The sequence below is a fragment of the Pteropus vampyrus genome, unplaced genomic scaffold (genome assembly GCF_000151845.1).
Source record: "Pteropus vampyrus isolate Shadow unplaced genomic scaffold, Pvam_2.0 Scaffold228, whole genome shotgun sequence".
Taxonomy (NCBI): Eukaryota; Metazoa; Chordata; class Mammalia; order Chiroptera; family Pteropodidae; genus Pteropus; species Pteropus vampyrus.
The window spans coordinates 1093067-1104764 of NW_011889009.1; the positions used below are offsets into that span (position 1 = coordinate 1093067).

Below are 11698 nucleotides of genomic sequence, written 5' to 3' on the forward strand. Positions count from 1 at the left end.
CTCCTCCGCAGGATTCATTTTTAGAAGTTCGGCGTGTATCCTTTCAGGCTGAAAATATTTAGTTTACATATGCGTATGCATTTGTAAAATCACACACGTCCGGTTATTTTCGCTTCGTTTGGGATGCGTGGTCTCATGCTGCACGCCTCGTTCTGTGACTCCTTCTTCACACTGTATTTTCTTGGTCTTTTTGGATATTACAGATAGATCTACCTCATTCCTTTGCTTCGAGGTATGTCATTGACTGGAGGTGAAGTAGTTTATTTGCTCCAGTACTGGGGCACATTGATTCCTTGATGTTTTAAATGTTTGCGCATGGATGAACAGTGAGGAAAACTATGGTTTAAGTCTGTTTCTTTGTTTTGCGAGATTTTGGTCACCTTGAAGGCGCTCAAAGTGCCGAGTCACGTTGAGTGCAGGCGCGTCTCTCAGCTATAAAAATTAACAGGTACTCGTTAGGAAGTTAGTAAGATCAGTTTTGCAACTTGTCAAATCACGGAACTCTGAAGAGGTGGGACTCGATCATTAAATCAGGTGACACAGATGGGGCTGTAGCAGGAGGTACGGTAGCCTGTGAAAATAAAGTTGTAAACCGATCACCAAAAGATTCCAGAAACATGTTTTTATCAGCTTCTTTCCTCTTCCTTCCTTCCTACCAAACATTTACTGCCATCGACTGTGCACGAGATATGGTCTCTGTTATTGATCAGCTTCTAGTCGAGTATAGCACATTAATCACACGGTGAAAACAAAATGTATTGTGATAAGCACAAACTGTCATTAAGGTATTTACTAAGCGTAGGAATGCAGAAGGTGGGACAGGTAGCTATGCTTGTGGCGATTTAAGAAGAGCCCCTCCTGCCCCAAGCACGCGGACCACCCAGTTTCATTCAGGAAATTTCTGCCGAGAACCTCCCACCCAGTACCAGCGTTAGGGACACAGGGTTGAGAAAGTGTTGGAATAGAAGGGTCTATAGCAATGTCCTTCCTTCTAGCTTGTAACCAGTGGAGAAGTAAAAGGGAATTGTAAGATGAAGAAATTGTCATCTGAAGTTAATGACGTAATTTACATTTCAAAGTTGCTTGAAAATGTATCCTGTATAGATGACACGTAGGATGAACATACAGATTACTCTGGGACCCCTTGCTACCGTAGCAGCTCAAAAATGAATGTTATAATCACTTACTGATAAGCCACAGACGTGGTTTGCATACATTCTGTGTGTTGGCACACAGGGCTGTCCCTGCGCTCCCCTGTGCCTACCTGGCCCGCACGCTTCCTGCCCTTCTCCCCTTCCCTGCACGCACCTGTGAGTACGTGCAAGGTGCAAGGGGTCTGCAAATCTCAGGAGACCTGGGATCTGTCCTACCCTCTCTGCAAGGTCTTCCGAGTCTGCTTAGTTCTCGATTACCGTGTTTGAACATGTCAGCTCAGGGATTTTGGTGATTCACTGCTGCTTTGTACTTTCTTACTGGTTTATTAGCCTCTGCACTTCACAGTCTTCAAAGCTGTACTCCTTAGGCTTTCGCAGATTTTTTCCTGGCTGAAAAATCACAACCCTTAACACGTCCTACAGCTATAAAACTAGCTGCTCACCATTAACTGAGGCAGGAGAAGATCCTAAATTTACAGTCATCGGACTTGGTGAACTTCAACTTGCTCAGTTCCTAATGGTAAAGAGTCAATTACAAAATGCTGATGGGAGCTACTGACTGATTCTTCTCTTGAGCTAAGAGTCTGCTTTCACAGATTTTATCTCTTTTCTGTGGAACCCCAGACCATAGAAAAACGAAAGTGTGTGGTTTATGTTTCAGCTTTGTGTCAATATCCAGTATTGAGTGCTCCGTAAAATACTTCTTTACAAATCAATATATGCTGCCCTAGGCTGTGGGGAATTTTAGGGGCCTTAATGCAGCCACATAAAGCTGACTACTATTTCAGCTATTCTTAGGCATCGTATGTCCATGATAGGTTTGAAATCTTGCATAAGATCGCTATATCTGAGAAACTATATGTAGGCCAAATGCTACATTGTTAGATACTAGAGTTTTAATAATAGCTGTTGAAAATCAAGTTGTAATTATTTCAAGAGGAAATGGTCTATTTGAATCCCATAACTTGGGATGGTCCATGCATATAATTTAGGACAAATGGATATTTCTGTTCAGTATTTTGTAACCTAAAAAAAAATTAGACCAATTTGATCTTTTTATTTTTTTTAATTTTTATTATTTTTTAAAACTGTTACTTACGCAGATCCTACACCAAAGATATCAAATTCGAGGGCAGGAAAAGGCTGCAGAGTGTTCAGTTTATGCCTTTTTTGACACCACATTCACTAGTTTCCAAAAGTGAATGGGCAACACAAAAGAATTAACTACTTACTTTAAAACAGTTTAGGATACAAATTCCCAGTGGATCAAATACCTAAATGGGAAACTTAATTTTTTTACGTAATAAAAAACAGCAGAAAATTGAGGTGGCCGTATATGTAGCCTAGGAATTGTCAAAACCTTTGTAAGCGAAAAGGAAAATTAGAACCAAGTAAGGGAAGATAGATATATTCGACTATTAAAATTTTTTATGCTGTAACATTGATATACTAATGAAAGCTCAGGGGACAATATTTGAAATGGAAATGTTAAATAATAAATAAAATATGCAAAAAGCTCTTAGAAATCGATGACAAAAACACTAACAAAGCAATAGCAAATGGCAACAGGGCATATAGGCAGCTCTCAGAACTGCAAATCCAAATGGCCGGGTGGACAAGATTCTCAGGCTCACTGACAGTATGCGAAACGAAAATCAAGTGAAAGTCAGATACAACTTCACTCCCATCGGATTGGAAAAACTTTTAAAAGAATGGAGCACTTGCATTTCTGGTAGGAATGGGGGTTCTTTTTAGTCTTTTTTGAAAATGCAATTTGTCATTATCTCGTAAAAAGTACGTTTTGTCATTTAATTCAGTACGACTCCTGGGAATCTAGATGAGAGATGGGCACCCTTGTTCTATGAGGGGCCGATAGCAAACATTGTAGACGTTGCAGACTGTATGGTTTGAGTTGCGACCGCTCAATTCTGCGTGACGCCACCGAATGCAGAGTTGGGAAGAGGTGTGTTGTAACGTTCAGGAATATGCTATTTCCAGGGTGCAGATACATAAGTGGAAACAAATTAAAGAGCATATATGACAGTATAATGTGGTAAAATAAATTAGAAAGTATTATTTTGAATATTACCTTTCTTTTTAATAATTATTTAGTTGTAAGTTTATATAATTTAATTTTACTTTTGGTTGTGCTTTATAACCAGCTCCCCACCCAAATTTCTGAAAATTTAATGGTTGACTCTCCCCAGCCAGTACTGGCTGTCTCTGGTGTATTAGTGGCTATATCCATATATAAGGAGGTTTTGCAGCATTGTTTATGATGGGAAGAATAGGAACGAATTGGGTACCCACTGGTAGGGGAATAGCTGAGTAAGTCGCCGTGCACCAGCGCCCTGGAACATAGGCAGCCGTGGCACAGGGCCGTCGCCTGCAGTGGTTTCTGTGAGTGCCACTGAGTGACAGGAGCTGGATGCAAGCATGGGTGCATTTCACGGTCCCATTTTTATCAAACGAGCAGTGACAGACTCTCCCCAGTCTTCATTATAGGGCCATTCTGATGTCGTCGCGAAGACTCCTTTTTAGAACATCTCCTCACTGAGAGCTGAGTATTTCGTATCACCTATTTTTATCCACAAATCATCTCTAACAGAAGGTGATCGAGTGCTGCCTGAATGTGTAGGGCCGTTCCTTGCTTCATCATGCTGACGATCTGCCTGAACAGAAAGAGATTGCCAGCACCTTGGCTTTAAACTAGCGTTCAGCAACTGTATGAACATAAATGCTTCAATTTCTTTTAGCGACAGATTCTTAATGCATGCCAACACGATCCCCCCAACCCAGGTAAATTACAGGTTCAGTCCTGTGCTCTGTTGTGCGACCACGTGACATGCAGTCCCTGAACCCAGAAGGGGATTAATCGTGACCTTGAGTTTATGATTTCTGAGTGCTTTTAATGACAGACAGTACTTAGGCTGATGGCTGAAGGGTCAGATGTCTTCCTTTCACTCGACAATTGAGAAAGCGCACTAGTCAAGTGAACCACTTCCCTATAGCCATTTTGTGGCAGATTATCATGATTATTGTGTACTGTGTAGCCTTTGAGCAGTGTGCTCTGCTAACGCTTTGGAGTAGTTTTTATGGCTGAGAAGTAGAAAGGGTTTCTGCTTATAGTCCAGCTAATAAGGCAAAAGAATATTATCTACCTAGGAGAAAGCGGAGGCTTCAGAATTTCAGTGTGAAAACTGAATATTTGTGGAGTGGATGACTTTGGGTTGTCAATGTTATCTTTTCCTTGAGCTTTTTGGGGTATAATTGTCGGGCAGAAAATTGCCTGAAGAAGCATGAACATAGGAGATAAAAGTTTGGAATTCAGGGCACATTAGAAGATATAGATTTCTCAAAAGGAACTGAAATTATTGAGCTGGCGACTAGCACTTGAGTATTGGAGATGTTCGAGCTGTTGGGACCAGTAGACAGAGTTAGCCGGGTTGCCTGCGGGGGTGAGGGCAAGGGTGTGCCCTAACGTTACGACCTTTCTATGCTTGTTGGGGGGTGATTTCTCTCTCCTGCAACAGTAGTGAAATATGGCAGTTCACATATAAAAATGAAAATTAGATTGCTAAGTAGTGCTTCTTTATTTATTTAAAAGTTTTCTTGATTTGGTAAAGTGACTGAATTTGATGAGTTTTCATTTTTTTTAGGCTCAGTTTATGAACCTCTTAAAAGCATCGATCTTCCAAGACCCGATAATGAAACTCTGTGGAATAAACTGGATCATTATTACAAAATTGGTAAGCAAAATCCGAGAAAGCACGTCCTTAGGTGGCTGGGGTCACCACTTACTGTGCCTTAGTGCTGCTATGTGCATTGTGGGACTGCGTTTCTCTCTCACTAGGATTTCGTGGTAGGTGCGCCTAGTGCTTATGTTACAATTGCATGTTGAAACCGGGACTGTAAAGGGAATCCAACAAGTCATATCTGTCCTGAGAACTACGGGCTGTTTCTTGCTCAGTACTTATAAAAACAAAATATTCCTTGCTCACTCACTCACACCTGCAGCCCTGAACCTTTGACATCCATTTCTAACTCATTGAGATACAGAAGGACATCAGGTTACTGTTACTAATATCAGGTTTCCGGCTTTTTGTTTTTCGTTTTGTTTTTACCAAGGTCAGTCTGGCAACTTTTGTTTTTTAATGTGAGCGAGTAAACAACTCTGAGATACGTGTGTACGGGCCTTCCCTTTGTTCATTGGGCCGTAAGTTGGATTTGCCTGCTTTTGTCACTTTGCTTTATGTCCCGTGAACTTGACGGAGTATGGCAAGTAACATAAAATTTGATGTATTTATCTCCCCTAAGATAAGGACTTTTTTTGTTTCAACTTCACGTAAAACCTAATTCAGCTTACTGTGGTCAGAATTCTGTGGTCAGAACGCCCTGCGTATTTTTATGCTCCCCTTTTACTATCCTCGCAGCCGTGACGGCTTGAGGGATGCTGTGAGGAGCAGTTGTTTCTACGGCTTCAGCAGGTTCATGCCGCAGCTAAGTTTAGAAACCGCGAAGCTGTCAGAAGCGGCCGAGGCCGCGGAAGCCCCGGGACGCGGGCGGCGGTGCTAACCGTTCTTTTTCTTGTCTCCAATTGCAGTCAAGTCGACACTGCTGCTGTATCAGAGTCCAACCACAGGCCTCTTTCCCACGAAAACCTGCGGAGGGGACCCGAAGGCCAAGATCCAGGACAGCCTGTACTGCGCCGCGGCGGCCTGGGCCTTGGCCCTTGCGTACAGGTAGCCGGGGGGCGGGGCCTGGGCCTTGGGGCGGGGCGCCCTGCCAGCAGGGGGCGGGGTCTCGGTCCACCCAGGCCCCGCCCTGCCACCGACTCGCTGTGTGGCCTGTGCCAGCCCTTATCTCCTCCTTGGCCTCTCAACCTTTCGGTTCTCCTAAGGGTTCAGGGGAGGCCGTTAGTGTGTTACGGCCGGAATTCTTCACCGGTAGGTCCGTAAGTCTGCATTAGTCTCTGGCAGCGGGCACCGCCCAGTCTCCCTGAGCAGGTCGGTGTCGGTCACAGCGGGAACTGGCCGTGACTGACTTGCGCATGATAAAACTGGGCCAGAGTAGTTAAAAGATTCGCTGGAAGTCGCACACGCAGCTAGCCACAGAGCCGGGTCCCGGACTCGCCCCCGCCCCCGCCCCCCGTTTAGTGTCTGTCACTGCGCTTCGTTGGGGGATCGCTTGTTAGACCTGGTTGTAAGTCAGTTATAACGTAAAGGAAAAAAAGAAAATCCTTTCACAATACAAAATTTCTCCTTAGTTTCATTTGATTCTGTATGGGGAGCGCCCGGCGTGGGTCCCGACACACGGTCAGTAGCGACACATGTCAACCGTTACTAAGATCAGGCTTCTGAACCTTAATTTTCCGAAGGTGATATATGCAAGGACTTCTGATGTGCAGATTGTGTCTTCTACATAAAAGTGATTTCTCGGTGGTTCATCGTCGACGTGTTGCATTTGTAAAGGAAAATCAAATGCTGAGATAACACGAAGTAGCCGCCTTTAGCACTCTTGTTCGCTAATGTCGCTGCAAGCATTTCTTCGCATGTTCTGTGTAAGCACAGTGGAGCTTCATTAAATGTCGGCTACTGTGCGTCTCGGGTACAGGGGGCACCAGGGGCGCCTCAGCCAGTGTCAAGCCAGTACCGGGGTAGACGGGCCTTACGTGCGCCCCCATGCGTTGCAGTCGTAATCGCACATAACGCATGTTGACTTCTTACCAAAACCTTTAAATGGATCTGCCTGCGAATAAGCAACCAGACAAAGCCAGGGTGTGGCTCTTTGTAAGTCACCTTGCCTGCGCTCTTAAAAAATGCGGCTGTCATAGAAGATCAGAAAATAGGTGCGAAGATGGTGAGATTAAGGAAGACTAAAGAAATATGACAGTTAGATACAGCGCGTGAGCATCCATTGAGTCCAATCAAGGGTCGTGCATTAAAAACACTATAAAGTATATTTTGGGATAATTGAATAAATTTGAAATAGAGTATAAAATAGATAATACAGTATCGGTATGAAATTCCTTCAGTGTGATAATGATATTATATAGGAGAATGTGCTTGTTTTTAGATGTTTAGTGTGTAGGGGTAATGGTGTTTGTAGTTTACTTTTGAATAGTACAGAAAATAAATTACGGAGAGTACAAGCCGATTTTAGCAACTGGCGAATCCATGTGAAGAGTAAAATGTTTATTAGTTTCTTTACTACTTATGTATTTGTAGGTATAAAATTTTAGCTTTTCTATAGATTTGAAACTTTTCTGAAGGAAAATTTCTTAAAAAAGTGCAAGAGCAGAGACCTTTTCCAGCAGGCTTTACACACCTGACAGGTACATCACTTTAACAAAATAAAGAATAAAAATCCATACGATCATCTCAGGAGATGCAGAAAAATCATTTCACAAAATTCAACATCCTTTTATGATAAAAACTCTCAGCGGGGTGGATGTAGAAGGAACATATCTGAGCATAATAAAAGCCATATGTGACAAACCCACAGCTAATATCGAACTCAAAGTTGTAGTTTTGAATGTGTGTTATTTTAAATTTTACTAGTACATAATATATAATTATGTAATTATATGTTATAATTAATATTAAATATATTTACATTTTATTCTTATAACTATTATGATTATAGAATTTTAGTTTAGAAATACTAGTATTTCATTTATATGGTTCAGTATTACAAAATCTGTTAAAAGAAAGTCGAGCCTGTTCTCTGTGCCATATTAAAAAGTATCATCTAGGGTTTTTGCATTGTTTGCTTCTAATACGACTTCTGGAAAAAAACACATGACTCTAAATTAGGGTTTAAATTTAAATGGAACTTCATTTTCTTTATTTTTATATTTGAAAAGAGTAGTGAGTTTTTAAAAGAGTATAGACTTGGAAGAGCACTTTTAGACTGAGTAAATGTGTATACATTGGAAAAACTGAAACAAGGCAAACGTGGACGTGGTACCTCGTGTCCCTGGCCGAGGGGGACAAAGGGTGCCTTCCTGCGAGAGAGCCCTCCGTTCCCTCCCAGCGATACATCATCAGTTTCAGGAGCTGAGTTCATGGGCGGCCCTAGTTAGTGCTGGTGAACAGTGAAGTCACACGGCTGTTCCTGCCAATACTGTTCTGATTATGTTTTCCATGACGTTCGCCTATGGAAATAATACACCAATGGTAAGATTCATGTGTCTACTTCCTTTACTAGTTATGTATGTCTATGTATGAAATTTTGGTTTAGATATAAAAAAGACCTCATATTGTAGAAATAACTGATCAATACTTTCACAGAGCTCGTGATCAATAAATTGACTAGAATTAAATTTAAAGTTGTTTCGTTTATTTTTAAAAATTGAAAGTATTCTTCAGATCGTATTAAAATTTGAATTTGCAGCCATGGAGCTTACTAAAAAAAAGAATGGTCAATTCCGAGTAGAAAATAGAAGAATTATTTTGGATCACTGGGTTCGCTTTAAAGTTTTAGGAAAGGCAGGAAATATATCCTGAGGCCTAAATATTTCTGCTCCAGTGCAATGGCTCTTTTACCTTCTCAGTCAGAAGAGAAATATTAGGGTTACTCTTTTATTTGCAGAAAAAAGGGGAAACAGAATTTCATCAAAATAGAGAAATTCTTTATCATGGCCGAATTATTCTAGAATACATTAGTCTTGGTTTAATGCTTGTTGAGTGAAATGAGGGGCAGCGAATTATATTAAAGACGGTTTTAGAAAACCTGAAATGTTCCCTGATTATTATTGTTATTTTTTACATGCGGTAGGAATTGTACACAGAACATTCCATTGAGCTCATTATGCTTCAGCTGTGCCGCTTGCTCCCCATGTCAGTGTCTGGTCCACTGTCACCATCCATGCTGCAGTCCGCCTCCATTAAAACACTCGTGTCTGACGTCCGGGTGAAAACCGAGCATGGAGCAAAATCACGCTGCCTTTACTGCAGCGCCACCATGCGAAAGGAGGAATGGCGTTCTGATGACAAAAGCTTAACGTTTTACTGACATGCACCGCACCGCGTTACAGTGACCATCATTCTCCCCGGTAGTGGCGTGTGAGACGCAGTCGGAAGGGGAGGGCATTATTGCGTACTTTGTAAGGAGGTAGGTGATGCTTTTTGTCAAGTGAGGATGATCGCCAGATACTTTAGTTTAGGATTTAGTGAAACAATGAATTAGCTACTTTTATTTTTCAGTAGTGGGTGACTCCCAGCCACCTCTTGAAGATCACTGATCCATAACCAAAGGGAAGTTAAGGATGGAAGAACATCTTAACCTAGTTTAACAGATGGATTCGAACTGTTCTTGCTGGTAAAAAGCGAGGGATATGAACCGTGGTCAGCTGGTTTTAAACTAAGACCTGAGAATATAAACTGTCACGCCAGAATCCATCATGCGTCATACAGGATGTGTGTTTAGTGGCAGGCATCCGTGACCAAAGTGCCCACCCTGGCATCCGCGCCTTAATCCGTGCTTCCTTGAATCCAAGTGGCCATTGCAGAACTTAAAGGGATTGATATTAAAACTTGTCTCTACTCTTTAACAGTGAGTTTCAAAAATCTTTCGGTAGATTTTACCAATACAGAAATATCCTTTAAAATTTCAGCCAAGTCGATGGAGAAAATATTGTATGCTATTTTTAAAGCTGTTGGCTTACTTCCTTAAAAGAAGGAGAAATCTGCACAAGTTTTTTCATTTTTTTTTTTTTTTATTGCAACATATCTACATCTGCTGGGAAAATGGAGTTTCACTGTTACAGAATTCGTAGATGTCGCCAGAACGTGGGATTAGCCAGATAGTTAAATACTTAATTATCAAAGCTCTGCTTCCTTTCCGGATCCCTTTCCAATTTCTTTCACGAGCTATCTCTGTCACCCAGGCGCATCGACGATGACAAGGGGCGGGCCCACGAGCTGGAGCACTCGGCCGTGAAGTGCATGAGAGGCGTTCTCTACTGCTACATGCGTCAGGCCGATAAGGTAAACCGCTCGTGCAGACTGCAGCTCTCGCGCCATTCTGAGGGATTAATCTAACCCCATAGCGCTAGCATCTCCCGAGGAAGAATGTCCCTTCAAAAGGGACAGCCACATCCTAGGGCAGTGAGGTAGATGAAGACAGCCCCTGCCTTCCCAGCCTAGGGCTTTTACTTCCGAAATCCTGAAATTGAAGAAATACCTGAGCGAGAGGTGACTGAGAATCGTTACTTTGGCTTCAGTTTGTGTGTATTTCGCATCTGGTGTTTGCTTGATAAAGATTTGAGCAAAATCCTTATCGAAATTCTTTTTGGACATGCGAATGCTCTGGCTTAAGTAAACTTTAGTTTAAAAACATAATACTTTATTTACATGTAAAGAGCAGGAATTATAGACAGGAAACAGCAAACTTTATAGGGTTATTGGGGAAATTAAAGAAATAATATATATAACAAAACTTATTAAACTGTAAAGCACTATACAAATATAATGTGATATTTCCCTGCTTCCCTACACCTTCCCTACACATTATATTACGTCCCTAGGGCATAATATAATGTGTCCACATATGTCCATCAGTGCATCTGTCATGTGTGTCCTGGACCACCCCAGTTTGATGATTCATTAACAAAGACTCACATCAATAATTAGACATGCAATTTTGATTATGTAATATTTTGTATGTTTTTATCATGTGAATATTTTCATTTATGCTTGAAAAGGATCCAAAGACTGTGGTGGCACATTTTCTTCTTAAGACCTACATCTGAAGTTAAAACTTAGAAAATTAATCGTTTATATTCTGCCACCAAAATACAGCAACAAGAAAATGTTACTTTGCAGAAAAGTACATTTTTTCGCAGGCTGATAATAGAGATGTGTGACAAACCTGTAATTTGTGTACTGAGATTTGACTTTGCAAATCATTATCATAAAGGTTTTTTGATGCTTGAAATAAAGTACTATGTCATATTGACGTACTTAAATTAAACTGATATGTCATATATGTTGAAGTAATTACGATGAACATTATTTTCCAAAGCGTGAGGAACTTAGTGTTTATTTCACATTTATCATTTCATGAATGCCTAATGCCTGTGAATTCAGCTCTTCTCTCAAAGAAACACTGCGAGAGCCATGAATTTCATGTGTGTGTTAAACAAGCTGACGGACTTAAATTAGAATCGTTTATCAGAAGGAAGGACATGCTGGAATATAAAGCTTTTACTTTGTGGCTAGTTTAGCCAATTGTTAATGTCCCTTTCTAAATATTATTCATTCTTACTAATCAGTCTTCACAGTTATGTTTTCTTTTGAATACAGCTTGAATGTAACTTAACTGTCTTAAATTTCTTAATTATAAAGGATTATCGTGTTTTTATATAAGTACACGGGTAAACCATTCAAATAAGTTTGAGTCGAAAGAAGGTATGGATTACATTGGGATTAGGTCTTAATGCATACCACAGGATGGAGGGGTTTGCAGATTGTAAAGCATTTTCCTGTTCTAACGTTTTTGATGCCCAGACCTTTCAGTGTGGGGATGGAGGCGGTTATAGT

The 11698-nt window shown here is 41.1% G+C and overlaps 1 protein-coding gene and 1 non-coding gene across 2 annotated transcripts in view; one reads left to right on the forward strand and one right to left on the reverse strand.

Annotated features, from left to right (window-relative positions):
- PHKB (phosphorylase kinase regulatory subunit beta) overlaps positions 1-11698 on the forward strand; it is a 122740-nt gene that overhangs the window by 21231 nt on the left and 89811 nt on the right. The window contains exons 2-4 of the mRNA XM_023519650.1: positions 4814-4903; positions 5758-5896; positions 10045-10144. Coding sequence (XP_023375418.1) covers positions 4814-4903; positions 5758-5896; positions 10045-10144 — 329 coding nt within the window. The remainder of the gene's footprint in view (positions 1-4813; positions 4904-5757; positions 5897-10044; positions 10145-11698) is intronic.
- Positions 2241-2374, reverse strand: LOC111728792. Its single transcript, XR_002775957.1, has one exon. It is a non-coding gene; the product is annotated as a small nucleolar RNA SNORA13 (small nucleolar RNA).